At 34.5% G+C, this 18,185-nt stretch overlaps 2 protein-coding genes across 2 annotated transcripts; one reads left to right on the top strand and one right to left on the bottom strand.

Annotated features, from left to right (window-relative positions):
* The first annotated feature begins 534 nt into the window (after positions 1-534).
* LOC130961001 (probable carboxylesterase 9) lies at positions 535-2,341 on the top strand. Its single transcript, XM_057886595.1, has 2 exons — positions 535-1,077; positions 1,928-2,341. The coding sequence occupies exons 1-2, from the start codon at positions 535-537 to the stop codon at positions 2,339-2,341; spliced, it is 957 nt and encodes a 318-aa protein (XP_057742578.1).
* A 1,922-nt stretch (positions 2,342-4,263) lies between these two features.
* LOC130962017 (probable carboxylesterase 8) lies at positions 4,264-5,475 on the bottom strand. Its single transcript, XM_057888100.1, has one exon. The coding sequence runs from the start codon at positions 5,425-5,427 to the stop codon at positions 4,423-4,425; it is 1,005 nt and encodes a 334-aa protein (XP_057744083.1). The 5' UTR covers positions 5,428-5,475; the 3' UTR covers positions 4,264-4,422.
* Between the last annotated feature and the right edge of the window lie 12,710 nt (positions 5,476-18,185).

Raw genomic sequence — 18,185 nt, 5'->3', positions numbered from 1 at the left:
ACTACCAATCAAATAAAATACATTACACTCTAATTTAATGCTACTAATTTAAATTTATTTTTTTAATCCTATTAATTCACATTATTCACACATTGTTTGAAAATATTGTTGATTACCTATACTTTTTCATTAATTAATTAAACCAAAATTAGGACAATAACAAATTAATTTTATTGGTGCAAATAGTTACACGTGTTAGGCTAATGAGCTACTAATCCACCTAGTAAGTTCTCATCAAGCTAGAAAAATGCATCAAATCAACTCTCAATTTAGAAAAAAATACAACAACCAATCTCCACTTACTCATCAACCAACAAGAACAATCAATTATTCCTCAACTATCAAAACAACAATTAACCCTAATGAATTTTAGAAACTCAACCAATAACAACCCAAACGTAGGTAATAATATCATCATGCATGCCGCATGCAGAAATATGCCACCAAAACCAACACCAAAATCAAAACCATAACAATTCCATTGCCTCGTTATTATCTTCCATTTTTTCCCGACCAAAATAAGTGTTTCTTAAAATGTCCAAATTTGATCCATACAGCCATATTGGAGTTGCTCTAAATCCAGACGGTACCCTCACCCGGAACTTAAACTATCCAACGGTTGAGGCGAATCCAGAACCTTCTCCGGGAAGTTCTACCGTCTCAAAAGACATAACCATTAACCATGAAAACAAAACATGGGTTAGAATCTTCCGACCAACCAAACTTCCTTCCAATGACAACACCGTTGCAAGGTTACCAATCTTTCTCTTCTTCCACAACGGTGGATTCATCCACTTTACACCGGCGAGCAACAATATCCACGGAAACTGCTCGCAAATTGCGAGCGAAATCCCGGCCATTGTTGTCTCGGTTGGATTTCGTCTCTCGCCGGAGAACCGGCTCCCGGCGGCGTATTATGATGGCTGCGACGCCGTTTTGTGGGTGAAGAAACAAGTGGCTGACCCTGATGGGGAACAATGGCTAAGGGATTATGGTGATCCTTCAAGATGTTACCTCTATGGGGTTGGATGTGGTGGTAACATTGTTTTCAACACCGCAATTCTTCTACTAGAAGAGGTATTAATCCTATATATCATTTCATATCTTTATTATGAATCAATAGGATGAAAGAGGAATGTGAATTTCTTAGGTTATCCATGAACGAATGTGAATTTTTGCAGTATTCTATATTTATGTTGTGACACATTAGTAACATACATGAGTTTTATTTTTCAAATTTAAAATTTAAAAGTTTTAAAAATTTACTTTTTTTTTTTAACTATGGCAAACAAATTTGATTATTCATTTATTGTATGTTTAATTATATTACTATGATAGGGTTAATTATTCTAATAGTTGATTATTTATATATATATATATATATATATATATATATATATATATATATATATATAAAGATCAACGATTTTAATTTATACTATATTTTTAGCCAATATTTTTAAATATTACTGACTAACTGTCAGCCAAAAATAATAAAATATACTAGTTCGATAGTATTACTCATATATAAATATACATAAATATATGAGAATTACTCAAACAAAAATGTTAAAAATACTTTTTTATAAAAATACTTGTATTAAAAGTATGATTTTTTTTATTTAAGCATATTTTAAATAAAGATAACACTTTATAATATATCAAATCAAATTCTATAATTCATTATTTAATAATAAAAAATATATTTACAAAAAAAAAATAATTATAAAATCTTCATTGTAATATCCAGTTAAATATATAATATCTAATTTAATATCTGATATTTAGTATACATAAAAATATTTTTGTTTCGCATTAAATTCTTAACAAATTTCTTGTATTTATACTATAATATTGGATCTTGACTAAAGATTTTCCTAATTATCAAGATTTAATTTGCTTTTCTTCAATATGAAATTCAAAACAGAATTTGGATCCTCTAAGAATTGGTGGCATCATCATGAATCAACCAATGTTCGGTGGGGTAAAAAGGACAGCCTCGGAGCTTAAGTTTGCAACAGATCAATTGTTACCATTGCCAGTGTTGGATTTGTGTTGGGAACTTACTCTGCCCAAAGAAACTAACCGTGACCATAGATATTGTAACCCTATGATAAAAGGGCCACACTTTGAAAATGTTAAGAAGTTGGGTAGGTGTCTTGTTATTGGGTTTGGTGGTGACATTATGGTTGACAAGCAACAAGAGTTTGTGACCATGTTGGTTAAATGTGGGGTTCAAGTGGAAGCAAGGTTTGATCAATTAGGGTTCCATAGTATTGATATGGTAGACCCTGTGAGGTTTAGTGCGGTTATGAATATTGTCAAGGAGTTTATCCTTTAATTTGATGAGTTTTAACTAATGCTTTTTTATTAATTAGTGGAGTTAATTATTATTCATCATATATGGTTCTTGATTTTGATTATTATTATTACATGTAAAGTTAGAATGGATTAGTTGTATTAGAGGAAACAAATTCTTAAAAAACGTATATACTTTTCACAAAATAATGTAATTTCTTAGAATCTTACTTTATAAATGATATTTCCAACAGAATATCTTACTCTAAAACTAAAATTTTTAGTAACGTGAAAACATTATGCAAATTACAAATAAAGTTCGAATATTATAATTAATTTATTAGTATATTGTATATCTACTTATTATTTTATTTTGACAACCATTTATATGTTGTTGGAATTTCTGATGATATTTTTTAACTTCTTGTGAAGCTTTATGTATAAGTCACTATGTAATCATATATACACTACTAAATGTATTCTCGAGTAAATATAACTAGGAGAATATTCACTACTTTTATATATTAAGTTAAGGTTAAAAATAAATTTGAAAATTTATAACCATATGCTTGTGTGAATAATATTATAAAATTACTTATTTTAAAAATCTAAATTGATAGAATAAAAAAGGCAAAAAAATAATTATAAAAGATTTTATACTATATTATAAAATTATTACTTTTCTAAAAATGTAAATTAACTGGAGGAGATTTGAATAATTTATTTCTAACCTGTAATTTGCTAGATTGGGGTCATGTGAGTGTATGACAATGTGCTATATATGTCTTTGTGCCCAATGTTCTTGTCATTAACGCCCAACAGCTAATGTGTAAAATAATCATTTGGATTTTCGCCTAACCCTTTAAGGTAAGGAAACAAAATAAAGTGAAAATTCAACTGCATTATTTTTTTTTTCACATAAAATTAATAATTAATAATTATCATATGATATTTAATTAAATTTATCAAATTATTTAATAATTTTCGACTATCAAACGAATCACATGAAGATAATATTCAATTCCTTTGAACTACTATGTTCTACCTTTGTCGTTATTGTCCACAAATATGCGTTTCTGTGTAGCAATAAGCAGTAACGTTCTGAATGGCTCAACTTGCATATCATTCAAGCAACGTACAACTAAATTAAATTACGTCTCTCAATGAAATATATCATGTACTACTTTTTAGGAACCAAAAAAGAGAAAAATTCTCAACTACACAGTAAAAAATTAAAGAACTAAAGTTAAAGTATATGAAACGATCAAATAATAATATTGTCACATGCAAATCTAATCAAATCTTCGTACTTTACTCTGAACATTGTACATTTTACGTAACGTCTTCGTTACGATGTACAAATGTAATAATATATAGTCTTGTGAGTTATGAGTACTAATATAATTAAGCACCAGCTATAAAAGCATATCGATGATCCATCCAAGACAGCATTCACCTTTAACCTTATGCGGCCAAAGTTAATATTCAAGTCCTTCATCAATATCTCTTAGGATCCCGCTAGGGAGACAATGGACTATTTGTACAATGGCTATTGAGTTATGGAATGAACATCCCCTATACTATTTAGAATAACCATCCGAGTACAAAGGATAATAAACATCTTCTCAAAAAATTAGTTTAATTTTTGGATTCACCAAGGATTGAACTCTTGACCTTTCGGATCTAGCGCTTTAATACCATGTCATGATACCACTCATCCCAAAAACTTCAGCTGATAGGAAAATGTAACACTAATAATTATATCTCTAATACTCTATAAACCTCCATTGTACACATTGTATAAATATCTCATTGGCTCCTCATACTTTTTCTATCTCTTAATATATAAAGTTCCATATATAGGTACATTACCATATATATGACGACCAACCAGCTGGCTGATAATAATAATAATAATAATTATACTTATGCCCATTTTATAACACAGAATATTATCTATCTCTTTAATCTTGATATTGCCATTCACATATATATCTTTATTTTTAGTTTTTGTTACTACATTTTTGCTAAACAACAACTCATGAAAACTTTAGTAATTTAACTAGAATTCCATACATTTTTTATTCATAGCGAGTGTCACATACATGACGTTAACAAATCAAATCACAAAGTAGATTTAGAAGTAGCTGCATGAATGAAACCTTTGATCTTTTCACGCAAAGCCTTTGCTTTCTCAGGATCAAATAACTCCACAGCATGGAACCCATCGTCCACAAAATGAGCATCCACGTGCACCCCACGTGCCTTCAACAACCCAACTAACTCCCTCTGCTTGTCCACCAAAGGATCCCCGCCGTACCCGTTCACAAAACACAGAGGTAGCCGTCCGATCTTTTCTCCGTGAACCGCATCCGCAGCCGTCGGATTGCAATACTCGTGATCGCGGTCAGCCCCCTCGGGCAGCGACAACGCCCACATAAGGTCATTTGCGGGCAGGGGAAGAATCCGATCGTTGACCCAGCGAAGCTCCGAGGTTGACCTCTGGGTCCCACTAAAATAAGGAGCGTTCATTAATATCCCTCGAATGTTCAACGGCGAGAGATCAAGGTCGAGTGCACGTAGACCTGCGAAGTACACTATATTTCCCCCAGAGCTGCTTCCCATTAAGAAGGTTTTATCAAAATCCACGTAGTCGCGGAGCCATGGGTCAGATTGGGCCGGGTTTTGTGCTTGGGCCTGGGCCCATTTAATGGCATCGATTGCGTCATCGTATGCAGCTGGGAGACGGTGCTCCGGCGCGAGGCGATAGTCGACGGAGGCAACGACGGCGGGGAGGGAGGCGGAGAGGGAGTTGCAGGAGTAGTGGAAAAAGATGGTGGAAGGGTGGTAGAGGATGAAGCCGCCGCCGTGGATGTAGATGAGGAGGGGGATCTTTGACGGCGGAGGAGGGTGGGGGAGGTAGAGGCGGAGGGAGGTGTTTGTGGCTGGGTTGAGTGGGAGGTCTTTGGAGATGGCTTGTTGTTCTTCAGGTGGCGCGTGGGGTTCTACGACGGGGCAGGGAGGAACGGAGGGAACTTGGTAGTTTCGAGTAAGAGAAGCACCATCGGGGTTGAGCTCAATTTTGAGGAATTCATAAGGGTCAATGGTGGAAGAAGGTGTTTCAGACATTGTTGTTGTTTTCTGAGAAATTGATGAGAATAAGAAGATTTAGAATTAGAAGCCTCTGTGTGTGTGGTGCATGTTATGGTCTTGTGGCTGATTTATTGGGTGATAGTAACTGCTAACTAGTACTGTATTTGCTTTTTTCATTTCTTCAAAAAAAAATTGACATGTATTTTACTTTATTTTATACTAAAAAGTAAAATTGATACATAGTAAATAGGTTTAATTATCTATAATTAAAATTTTTTAAATAATTACTAGATGAAAAAACACTGATTTTTAATGCTTACTTATATTGAGTCAATCAATTAATATATTTAATTATCATTTTATATTTACAATCAAAATAATATGAAAACTATAGGATCCATAGAGGTTAAATTATTTTTGTTTGATTGTTTTTAAGTATCTCTATTTTCTTAGTTGGCATCCTTTGGGTAATTTTTTGAATAATGAAATATGACCAAGTGAGAAGTTAAAACGATAGATCCATTTTATCAAATAATATAAAAGAGTTTATATATAGAAATTATAGATATTAATTAAGAAAATATATAAAATATTTTTCTTTAATTAACTCATTAATGTTTATGTAAGTGATGATTGATTTGGTAAATTCTATATTATCAAATTATACTTTTTTTTTCGAATAATTTCAAGATGATAAGTGACTAATTTAATTTTTTTTTGTTTTTATTTTTTGTTTTCTATGGTATTTTTCAGTTCGATAAGTTAAGAATTAATCTGTTACGATACTGAATTTCATTTAAAGATTTATCATTAGTCAATAAATTTTTGCATACACAAAGTAAAATTCGAACCACAAACACTTATTTAAATAAACTATTGAACTGTCACCAAAAATAAACTATTGAACTAACTATTAAATCATTTAAATTTATTTTTATATTTAAGATGAAATTTGAATTCATAATACTTCAGTTAAGAGACTAAGTGATGAGCAATCAGACAAATTAAATGTTTTTCATTGTCGATTAATAGTTTATAAAGCATGTATACATTAAATAAAAAATACCTTTTTTTTTTACTAAAAATAGGAGATTCGAATCCGTAACCTCTTAATTGAATATGGGAAGATTTATGCCATTTGAGCTATTACTCATTGACAATAAAAAAAAATACCTTGTTAAAATTGTAACATGTATTAGATATTTAGTACTAAATGGTGTTATCATATTGATTTGTATACAAAGGTTGTTGGTTGTCATTTATATTACCTACTTTCATTTATTGGCCGAAAAATTTTAATATAGATTGCTTTTTATAGTTACGCGCCGAGGTGGTTTTGGAGGATGATATATTTAGTTGTGATATTTCCAATGTTTTCGTTAATAGCGAAATTATTTATTTTTATTTTTTAATTTTAAAATTATATATCTCGCATATAGGGAGTTAGAGATATTATAATCTAAGAAAAATTATAGGACCAGCATTTTTTTTAAAATTTGGCCAACACTTAATCATTAAAAGAAAAATGAGTGATCACATATTATTAAATGTAATTTTACACCATTAAAAATATCATTGATAACCAATTAATTATTACAAAATATAAAATTGGCTGTCCCCTAACACTCCTCATAATCTAATTATGGTGGTCTGATTATAAGTAGGTATATGATAAACTTTTGAAAGTATAGAAAAATTCTCTAAAATTTAATTTTAAAGTGTTCAGCAATATTTTTATTAAGAAAAGTGAATTAGAGCATTAAATTAATTTCTTACAAAAGCGGCTGGAAGTGATGAAAGATTCTCTTATGTAGCAAAAAGAGTGACAATTGATTAACAATTACAATAACACTCTCATACAAGAGAAATTTCTATAGATTCAGAAATTTAAAGAGCAGTGGATAAATTTCAAAGATAAAAATATCAATTTATTTCATGTTCAGAATCTGGTGTGGAGGAAACATAACAAAATTCATGGTCTACTTTTTTAGGATGGGATGTGAGAAATGGATCTGGATGTCCCTTATAGGGAAGTTGAGTCCTTTTTAAAAGTTTATTCTGCCAATTGAAAAATGTGGATTTGGAATGTCTTGGTGAAGTGCCGGTTCCTTCCCTAAATGAGGATGCTTGCTGTAATCTTATAGCGCCAGTTACATTAGAGGAAGTTAAGTCGGCTATTTTTAGTATGCATTCTTTTAAAGCGTCACGACCTTTCTTCTTAAAGGATTATTGGGAGATTATTGGTTTTGATGTTTGGACTATGATTAGTCAAGCATTCTTTGGTATGGATATTGATCTAAGAATAATGAAAACTCTCCTGATTCTTATTTTGAAGGTAGAAGTCCCCGGTTTTCATGAAAGATTTTAGACCTATCAGTCTCTATAATGTGGTTTACAAAATTATAACAAAGATCTTGGATAATAGACTTCGTCTTCATCTTACAGACATTATTGGGCCCTTCAAGGAGGTTTTATTCCAGGAAGGGAAACTCCTGACAACATTATTATTGCACAAGAAGTTTTTCACTTCATGAAGAAAATAAAGTCGAAGAAAGGTACTTTGGCCTTTAAGATTGATATGGATAAAGCCTATGACAGAGTTGATTAGAGATTTCTGAACATACCCTTGGAAGTTTTTGCTTTCCTACCCCTATAATCAATCTGATTATGCGTTGTGTCACTGCCTCGTCGTTGTCTATCCATTGAAATGGGGAGAGATTAAATAGCTTCACTCATAGCTGGGGACTCAGACAAGGAGACCCAGTATCGCCATATCTGTTTGTGCTGTGTATGGAAAGATTGTTCTACTTTATTAATCATCAAGTTAATAGGGGCTTGTGGAAGCCGGTTGCTGTTTTTAGAAGGGGTCCAAGAATTTCTCATTTGATATTCGCCGATAATTTGTTTCTTTTCTGTAAAGCTGAAAAATGGCAAGTTTAAAATGTAATGGTTCCTTTGAATAACTGCATCTGGGATGAAGGTTAATGTGGAGAAATCTAAAGCGCTATGTTCTAAGAATGTCTCAACAACAAGGAAAGAGATTTTTACTAGGGTATCATCTATCAGATTTGTCTAGAACTTGGACAAGTATCTAGGGGTTACCCTTTGTCACTCTCAGGTGACGTGAGCAACGTTCAATGATGTTCTGGACAAGATTCGAGGGAGGCTAACCAGCTGAAAAGGGAAATTGCTTAACAAGGCAGGAGACTATGTTTGATCAATTCAGTAGTGGCTGCGATTCTTTCTTACCGCATGCAAGTATCTTTCTTTCCTAAAGGGATATCCAATAAGATAGGATCTATGATGCAGAGCTTTCTTTGAAAAGGTCAAGATGATGGTAGAGGCATGAATCTGTTTAGTTGGTGACCCCTAAGAAGTTTGGTGGTATGGGGATTCGAGATCTGTTTTGTGCTAATGATGCTCTTCTTGAAAATATAGTGTGGCAATTTTTTTATCACCCAAATAAGTTATGGGTTCAATTGTTGCGGAAAAAATATCGTTCCTCTCTTGGAGACTATTTCAGTCAGTTTCGAGACACAGACTTTTATGTCTGAAAGAGTATATGTAAAACATGGGATCTTTTGAAGGCTTTGTTTGGTGCATTAGGGATCTAAACCAGAACTTCTGGTATTCTAATTGGAGAAAAGAGAGGCAGCTTTGTCATGAGATGAATTATGTTCATATTTCTTATCCGGATTTTCGGATCTTGGATCTTTGGTCATCTGGACAGTGGCACCTTCAAAATATATATTCTCCGCTAAACTAATTTTTGCAAAGCAACATTCTTTTCTATAATCTAGATGTGCAAGCGGGTTCAGTGGTAGGGTGATTTTGGTCTGGTGCGACGTCAAAGGTTTATAGATTACTTGTGACTCAGTAAGAAGAAATTTGGTTGGGAGTACCGGGGGAATTGGCTTTGGCGTCAGCGTGTTTTGGAAAACATAAATTCTTGATCTGGCTTTGTCTTAGGGAGGCTCTGCCCATTACTACTTTTCGTTTCAGGAGGGTATCTCACCGACGAATAGCTGTCGATGATGTTTTCTGGTAAGAAACCGGTTGTTCATTGTATTTGAAATTGTTCGAAAGATCAGCTAGTTTGGTAGGCTTTGGAGATTTCTAATCAACCTCTAGATTTGATGAACCAGTTTTTGCTTCATAGCAAAGAATGTCATTTTAGATTCTTTTCTGGTCTATAGCGGATTTGACGTTCTAGGAATCATGAGATATTTCATCCACACGAGTTTTGGCCCCTGAATAAGATTACTAATATGACTTTGTCCTTGGAAAAGGGAGCTTTAGAATATTTTTGAGTTGCAACGAATTTCTATTCCCTCTACCATTAGTGGCTCATGAATTTTCTCATCGGTAGGTACTTTTAAGATTAATTGTGATGCAAATTATCCTAGTATTGGTGATCGTGTTAGTTTTGCCTGTGTTAGCACTTAGCAGAAATTGGAATGGAGGTTGGCAACGAGACTGTTTGAGAACAATTGAGAGTCGTAATATTCTGCAAGGAGAATTATTTGCTATTTGGAAAGAATATCTTTTAGTTTGGGATTTTGGACAAAGAAATGCTATTTGTGAAACAGATTGTGTGGATGCCTTTACTGTTGTCAATAATTTCCAGAATAACTCTGGTTTTGTTGATTTTTTGGTGCTGAAAAATCAGGACATCATGTTTTAAAAATGACGTGTTGACCTCCAGTTAATCTTTATGACAGACATCATGACAAAGACGGCAACGAGGACTCATACTCACCAGATAAAGCTCCCGGTTGTCTTAAAAAAAATTTGAGAGTAGCATCTAGTAAAACTGTCTTACTTTTTAAGCAGTTTCTTATTTTTTATTTTCTTTTTTGTTTGTTTGTTCTGTAATTAGTTATTTTTTTAAAAACTTTTTAACTAGTAGCGTGATGAATAAAATTAATAAAATTTAATTTTTTAAACTGAAAACTCACTTCGTTAAGCATTATTAACAAATAAAACCAGTAATTAAACTATACGACTAAATACAGTGCAACAATAAAAATTAATTATATTAATGTTAATCATGTACAACAAAAATAATAATACTAACTACCAAAAAATATTATAAATTCTTTGACAATAACAAAAAAAACTTACATATTGAAAATTGTTTAAATGTGCAATAATATATTTTTCAAGTAAATTTTTATTTCGTACTATTTTTGCACCTTAAATAAAAAATATATAATATTTCACATATTCATTTTATAAACCATCAAATTTATGTCATTTATTACGTATTGATAATATTGTTGGATCATCATCAGCAGCAAGGTGAGACAATGGCACTGTGCGAAAGCGTTATCGCCCAAACTCTTTGCAGAATTCACCAGCATATAAGGATGGAGCATCGACGGCGAATGTGGTGCAAGTTTCAACGGAGAAAATTGTGCTGCAACTTGAGAGTTCATTAAAAGCGGGATCGTCGAAGATAGGGACATCATGTTGAGTCTCGAGTTTGTTATTGTAGTTCTCTTTTTGTTATTTTTTATGGATAGTTTCAATATCATAGCCTGGAATGTGAGGGGTGCGTCTAACAAGATGGCGTGTGTGTATTGTAAAAATTTGGTGAGAATATATAAACCATCTTTCTTCTTTCTCTTTGAGACTCATACTATGTTTAATAATTTGAAGAATTTTTGGGATAAGTTGGATTTTCATTGTGTTGGTATTGAAAAAGCAGTAGGACATAGGGTAGCATTTGATTTCTATCTTCTATTGCTAATGCTTCTTGTGTGGTTTTAGACCAAATTGACCAATGTATCACAGTAAAAGTGAGTGTGGGTAACTTAGTTTGGCTTTGTAGTGCAGTGTATGGGAGTCCTCAATTCGAAAAAAAGAAGTATGCTTTGGGATCATTTGCATTCTATTAATTCAGACCATAATGGACCATGGCTGGCTGTTGGTGATTTTAATAAGATTGTGGTGCCAGACGAGAGTATGGGTACTTATTTTTCTTCTCACAGAGCTAGTCTATTAGCTACTACTTTAGATGACTATGAGCTCTTTGATCTTAAAGTGACTGGTAGGAGATATACTTGGTATAGAACATTTCAGGCTGACAGAGACTTGGATAAAAAGTTGGATAGAGCTCTAGTTAAGGCGTGGATGACAATGTTTCTTGAGGGTTATTATAAAATTCTTAGCAGGCTTCATTTTGATCATTGTCCTATTTTAGTTCGTTGCCATGGTGGCCCCAAAGTGAAAGGTTCTCGTCCTTTTAGATTCCAAACTGCGTGGACAACACATCCTTCTTATAAACATGTTATTAGTAAGGCTTGGAATCAAGAGTTTGGAGGCGTTACTGAAAGGTTTAAGATGGTTCAACAGACTTCTTTGGACTTTAACTCAAAGTTTTTTGGAAATATTTTTGTGCGAAAAAGTAAGCTGGAATATCAGATTGATCAGATTCAACGGCGTTTGGAGGTTACCGATGTGTTATCTCTTAGAATTAAAGAAGCTGAATTGAGGGAAGATTACAATAGGCTTTTATTGTAAGAGAAATTTTTTTGGTACCAGAAATCTAGAGAGCAGTGGGTAAAATATGGGGATAGAAATACTAAATCCTTTCATCTTCAGACTTTGGTGCGTAGAAACCATAATAGAGTATGTTAGAGATGAGTCTTGGTCTACTGATCTAGATATTCTCCAGGAAGAAACGCTCTCTTTTTACAAGAATCTCTTTGGTACAACGGAAGATGTTAAGGTTGATTGTTTAGGGAATGTCTGATTCCCACTCTAAGCACCGAGGCTTGTGATATGTTAATTGACCCGGTCTCTTTTGCGGAAGTCAAGTCATCAGTATTCAGCGTGAGCCCTTTTAAGGCTCCTGGTCCAGCTGGCTTTCAAGCTTATTTTTTTTAAAGAATATTGGGAGATAGTAAGCACTGAGATTTGGAATATTGTCTGGAGTCCTTTTTTGGGAGAGTACTTAAATCCTAGCATCATGGAAATTCTGATTGTGCTTATTCCTAAAATTTATAACCCTACCTTTATGAAGGATTTCAGGCCTATTAGCTTGTGTAATGTTGTTTATAAAATTATCACCAAAGTATTGACTAATCGACTTTATCCTTTTCTTCCATATATTGTTAGTCCTTTACAAGGAGGTTTTATTCCGAGTCGTGGTACTCCTGATAATATTATCGTGGCCCAAAAAATTCTAAATTTCATGAAGCACACAAAATCCAAGAAAGGTACTCTTTCTTTTAAAATTGATCTTCAAAAAGCTTATGATAGGGTGTATTGGAGGTTTTTGGAGAGTACTCTCATTGCTTTTGGTTTTCCTATCATCACTGTTAATTTGATTATGAATTGTGTCCGTGCATCATCTCTTTCTATTATGTGGAATGGGAATAGATTGGATAGTTTTTCTCCTAAAAAAGGGCTTAGACAGGGCGATCCAATGTCTCCTTACTTATTTGTGCTTTGTTTGGAAAGACTTGCTTGCTATATATCTCATAAGGTGGTCGAGGGTGTGTGAAAACCAGTTTCTGTCACTAGGGGTTGCCCAAAATTTTTTCATTTGATGTTTGCAGATTATCTCTTACTTTTTTGTCAGGCTACAAAGAGTCAGGTCCAAATGGTCATACATTCTCTTAACGTTTTTTGCAAGGCATCTGCTATGAAAGTAAATCTTGAAAAGTCTAAAATTTTTTGTTCTAAAAATGTGACTGCTCGTAGAAGAGATATTTTTACTAGTATTTCTTCAATATGTTTTGCTTTGGACTTAGGAAGATATCTTGGAGTTAATCTTAATCATTTCCGTACCAGTAGGACTTCTTTTCACTCAGTGATTGAAAAGGTGAGGGGAAGATTTTGCCTGATCAATTCTGTTGCAGCATCCATTCATGTCTTTCATGTGCAAGTATCTTTTTTTCTAAATTGGGTTTGCGATAAATTGTCTTCTATGATGAGACAGTTCCTTTGGAAGGGTCATGTTGATGACATAGGTCTTTTTCTTGTTAATTGGAGGACCGTGATCACTCCAAAGAAATTTGGTGGCTTGGGTGTTAGAGATCCTGCGTGTGTTAATATATATTTACTTGGTGAATTGGTTTGGCAACTTTTTCATTGTCAAGACATTTTCATTGTCAAGACAAGCCTTGGGTTGCTCTATTGAGGGCAAAGTATCTAAGAAATGATGGAGTTTTAGATGGCCCTGTCCATTGCAACGCTTCTCATGTTTGGAAGAGTATCTCAAAGGCTTTTGGTGCTCTTAAGGATGCCTTCTCTTGGTGCGTTGGGTCACTTGATCAATCTTTTTGGTTTGACAATTTGAGTATTGAAGGTCCAATTGCTCAAGATGTCCATTTTGTACATATATCTAACTCTGATTTAACTATTAAAGATGTTTGGAAAGATGGTCAATGGAATCTCCATGATGTTTTCTCTAACATTCCAAAAGATGTTAAACAACATTTGAATGCTTATAATCTGAATTTGAATGTTGGAGAGAGTTCGGGTTGGTCGTAGGGTGTGACATCTTCTAGACTCTACTTAGCTAGAAGTAGGTACAGTTGGTGTAACATCCTAATTAGCCTAAGCCTTACCTCACGTCGTAAAGCAAAGGTTAATCAGAGATTATGATAGTTCTAAGCTCATACATATCATATATAGAAGGAATTAATAATATCTAGAAACCCGATGAAGGATATAGCTCAAAATAGAATTTGAAAAGCGCAAAACATACTAACGAAGCTACCAGCTTAAAGCACAAGATATAGATATGATATAACAAAATAATAGAGTATAATGTCATAAGAATCTAGCCACGGCTCGCGGAGTTTAAGCCGGCTAGCCATATACAGATATACAGAAACCAGACAGTCAAGACAGCTTATACAAGTTTTGTTCTCTCATATACAAGCCTCTAGGCAAAGCAAAATACAAAAGTGAGAGATGTATAAACAAAATAAAGCGAAATGACTCCAAAAGAATCCAAGATACTCCGCTGCTGTCACCATCCAAAGCAACTCACCGAGGTGGGTTGCGACCTGCATCTGAAAAACACAATAGAGATATAGTATGAGAACCAGAGGTTCTCAATATGGTAATAGTGCCCAGTGATGTAGGATATAAGACCCCGGGACGCCAAAGGCAATCCTAAGCTCCATATCCATCAAGAGATTTCAAACTTAAGCATTCTAAAACAGATAATCATAATATACCAACATTAACTTAATTAAACCAGGTAATCTATCTTAAGGGATTTTTACTCTAACCAAACACCCCTGTCCCACAGCCTTCACCAACCGATCCTCCTTGCGATCCCATCGCCACCACCTTCCGAACCACCTCAATCCCAGTAGAAAACACAGGTAATATACAACGCAAGTATAGCACAAGTAGAATCATATAAGGCAAATAATTCAAATAGCAAGTAAGCATGTTATTCAATTAGGCAAGCCATTACAAGTAAACAAAGCATACAAACAGATAGAAAATGCATATGATGAATGCCTGCCCTACTGGCTGTGATATCACATTGTCGGTTCAACTGCCAACCCGACACATTCCCATGGAGACGTCGCCCTTCAGATTTCTCATATGGGAACCCCCGAGATATAGTGCTCAGATCACTATCCAAGTACCGGCGCCTGCACGCTCTACAGATCCGAAGGGATGTGAGCAGGATACTCTTGCCTCAGACCTCACATCTCAATGTAAGCGGAATTAACCACCGTCCTTACGCCGCCGCCGCTACCTCAATAGGCGGGATTAACCACCGTCCCTGTCGGGCGCAAAGCGTCTCATAATCTCAGTAAAAATATTATTTCAGTGGTTTTCAAAAAGCATTTTCAGTATACTAAGATCCATCATCTCAATCTGAGTCCTTGACTCATCTCAACCACTATCCATCCATAACTCAAATTCCAAATATCAAAAGTTCATCATTCCTCATCTCATATATCAAACATCCTTCACCTAACGTCAAATTATTCTCAGCACGCCAAAAACCTAGGCCTCTGTTTTCAAATACTTAAAACCAAACCCAAAAGCCTTAAAATGGTGTTATAAAAGCTTACAACCTTGTCAAGAAGGTAAAATAGTTTAAAAACAAGTAAAATTTGAAAAACAGGACGTGTGCGGCCGCACAGGGGTCTGTGCGTTCGCACGCCCAGGAAATTTCAAAATGTGTGCGTACGCATAGGTGGCAAAACTTACAGAATCTGTTCACTCGCACAACCTGTGCCAGCGCCTCTAACAGATTGGCCTTCCCAACGTGTGCGTCTGCACAGGCCTGTGCGTCCGCACATATCAGAAATCATGAAATTCTGCAACTTTGCAGAATTTTAGATTTTTAACACCAACTTTGAACGATCATAACTTTCTCTACAAAATTCCAAATTTTGCAAACTTTATATCGATTTAAAGAATTTTCAAAGATCTTTAATTCTAAATAAATTTCAATTAATTTCAAAAACTTAGGCAAAAGTTATGATCGAACAAAGTTTACCAAAAATCCAATTTTACCAAACTTCACAATTTCCTCATTTTCTTACCATATACCTTCCAAAACCATACCAAACCATTCTAAACCCCACTTTTTTTTAAGATTAACCTTTGGATCATATTACAGTCAATCATACCACATTTCCTTTTACATTTCACTATCCACAATCTCAATTATAGCATATAGAACATATCCACCAATCATCATCATATCAACATCAATTCTCATCATCAACCCAACTATGATTTCAAATCAATACTTAACAATACTCATTCATCCCCACCCATCATATCTCAACTTCATCTTTTAACCACAGCAACAACATCAAATTGTTATACCTCATCAACACAAACAATCATCAACTACATAAAATTTCCAAATCTATCATATGGGTCACTAGTCTAAGTGTCCATGAATATTATATACTACATAGAGAAAACCGAAACCACACCTTGGCCGATTCTCTATATGCACCAAATCTCCAAATTAGCACAAACAAGCTTCCAACCACAATCCAAGCTTTCAACTCCACTCCAATAAGCACAATTAAGTTCCAATAGCTCCCAAAGCCACAATAATCAAACTATATATGCATAAACCATCATAAATCAACCTAGGGTTCATCATAAATCAAAATTTCACAAGGATTTAATGGTTCTTACCTTTTCCAACAGGTTTGGATGTCAAAACCCAAGTCTAAGCAAAGATTAGAGCAAACCTAAACATCCAAAATCACAAAACTCATTTAACCCAAAGCCCTAATAAACCCAAAATTTTGAAGAGAGAAACTGAGAGGGATTCGAGATTTCCTTACCAGTTTTTTACATGGATTTTGTAGAGCTCGTCACAAGGAATGCGTAGCCGTTGATGGCGCGCAAATCGAGCACCGTAGCTCAAGATATTGCATAAAGAAAAGGTGGGTGAATAGTGTTTCTTCTTCCTCTCCTCCCCTTTCTCTTTTCTGCTGTTTGTGTGTGTGTTTAATGGAACTGTGGCTGGTTTGGTTCACTTAATGAGCCTTTTATATGTTGGGCTTGGGCCTAACTTGGGTCCGGTCCAACCCATTAGCGTTTTTAGTCCGTTTGGCCTAACTTCGGGCCAAACTTTTAAAATTAATGTCTGGTTTTCAACTTCTAATATCTTTCTAAGGTTTTCGATGATTTTTCATTTTTTCTCGTGCGGTACCGGGCAGACTTGAACCGGTTCAACTGCCGGTTCGCAGTTTCTCACGGTTTTTTGCAGAAAACACATTTTCTGACTCAGAAAGACCCACTGAGTCCAAAAATCACCTTTACACCCTCAAATTCTCTATCTAACTTTTCGGAATCTAATCTGGGCAATTAATCACTAAATTAACCGGTTGATTAGTTGCAATTCTTACAGTTGGCTAGCCAAAAGAAAGTTTGACTGGAATGAGCATGATAATTGGTTGTGGGTATGACGACTGCATATTTTTTAGAAGTACGCGTTCTTGATTTGGCTCAGTCTTCATAATGCTATTCCTACAGCAGAGTTTCGTTTTGGTCGTGGCTTAGCTTTATCTAGCACATGTCATCAGTGTCAGAATGGTTCTGAATCCATTCTTCATTGTCTTCGAGAGTGCCCTAGTGCCAAGGAGGTTTGGAACCTTTTAGGCCTGTATTCAGATAACTCAGATTTACGTGATTGGCTCTACAGAGGTGCAAAGAGTGGAGATATTTTTCTTTTCTTTTCGACCATCTGGTGGATTTGGAGAAGCAGGAATCATGACTTATTTAATATAGATGACTCTGGGAGTGCTAGTAAAGTGGTGAGTTTGATTCATATTTCAGTAAGGGAGTTCCACACTATTTTTGCTATGCATCAATCTTTGTCTCCTCCTTCGCTTTGTTTGCATTGGGTTCCACCTCCAATTCATTCTGTTAAATTGAATTGTGATACTAGTTGTTTTGCTTCTTTTGGCTATGCTAGTTTTGGTTGTATCATTCGCAATTTTGATGGATGTTGGTTGAAAGGTTGCACTGGGAAAGTCGAAATGTGCAGTGTTCTTTTTGCTGAATTATTTGCAATTTGGAAAGGTTTATTTCTTGCTTGGGTTAGTGGATTTCGTGAGGTTATTTGTGAAACAGACTGTTTAGAAGCTCTTTTCTTGGTAAACAAAAGAATGCTTGGTAAGGATATTCTGAAATGAGATTTGGCAAAGCATATACTGGAGGTTATGAATTGAAATTGGAGAGTCTCTATTCTTTTAATTCAGAGGAATGCAAATAGTGTTGCAAATTGTATTGCTAAAGTAGCTGCTTCTGGTGCAGACATTCACTCGAATTGAAGT

This window comes from Arachis stenosperma, chromosome 2 (assembly GCF_014773155.1).
Source record: "Arachis stenosperma cultivar V10309 chromosome 2, arast.V10309.gnm1.PFL2, whole genome shotgun sequence".
NCBI lineage: Eukaryota > Viridiplantae > Streptophyta > Magnoliopsida > Fabales > Fabaceae > Arachis > Arachis stenosperma.
The sequence above is the reverse complement of the archived record's forward strand: the minus strand, read 5'-3'. Positions and strand labels throughout refer to the sequence as shown.

Excerpts from the sequence above, each read along its gene's own strand:
- LOC130961001 (XM_057886595.1), top strand. The coding sequence starts at position 535 with ATGTCCAAATTTGATCCATACAGCCATATTGGAGTTGCTCTAAATCCA. Across the intron at positions 1,078-1,927 it reads CAATTCTTCTACTAGAAGAG|AATTTGGATCCTCTAAGAAT; the intron begins GTATTAATCCTA and ends AATTCAAAACAG.
- LOC130962017 (XM_057888100.1), bottom strand. The coding sequence starts at position 5,427 with ATGTCTGAAACACCTTCTTCCACCATTGACCCTTATGAATTCCTCAAA.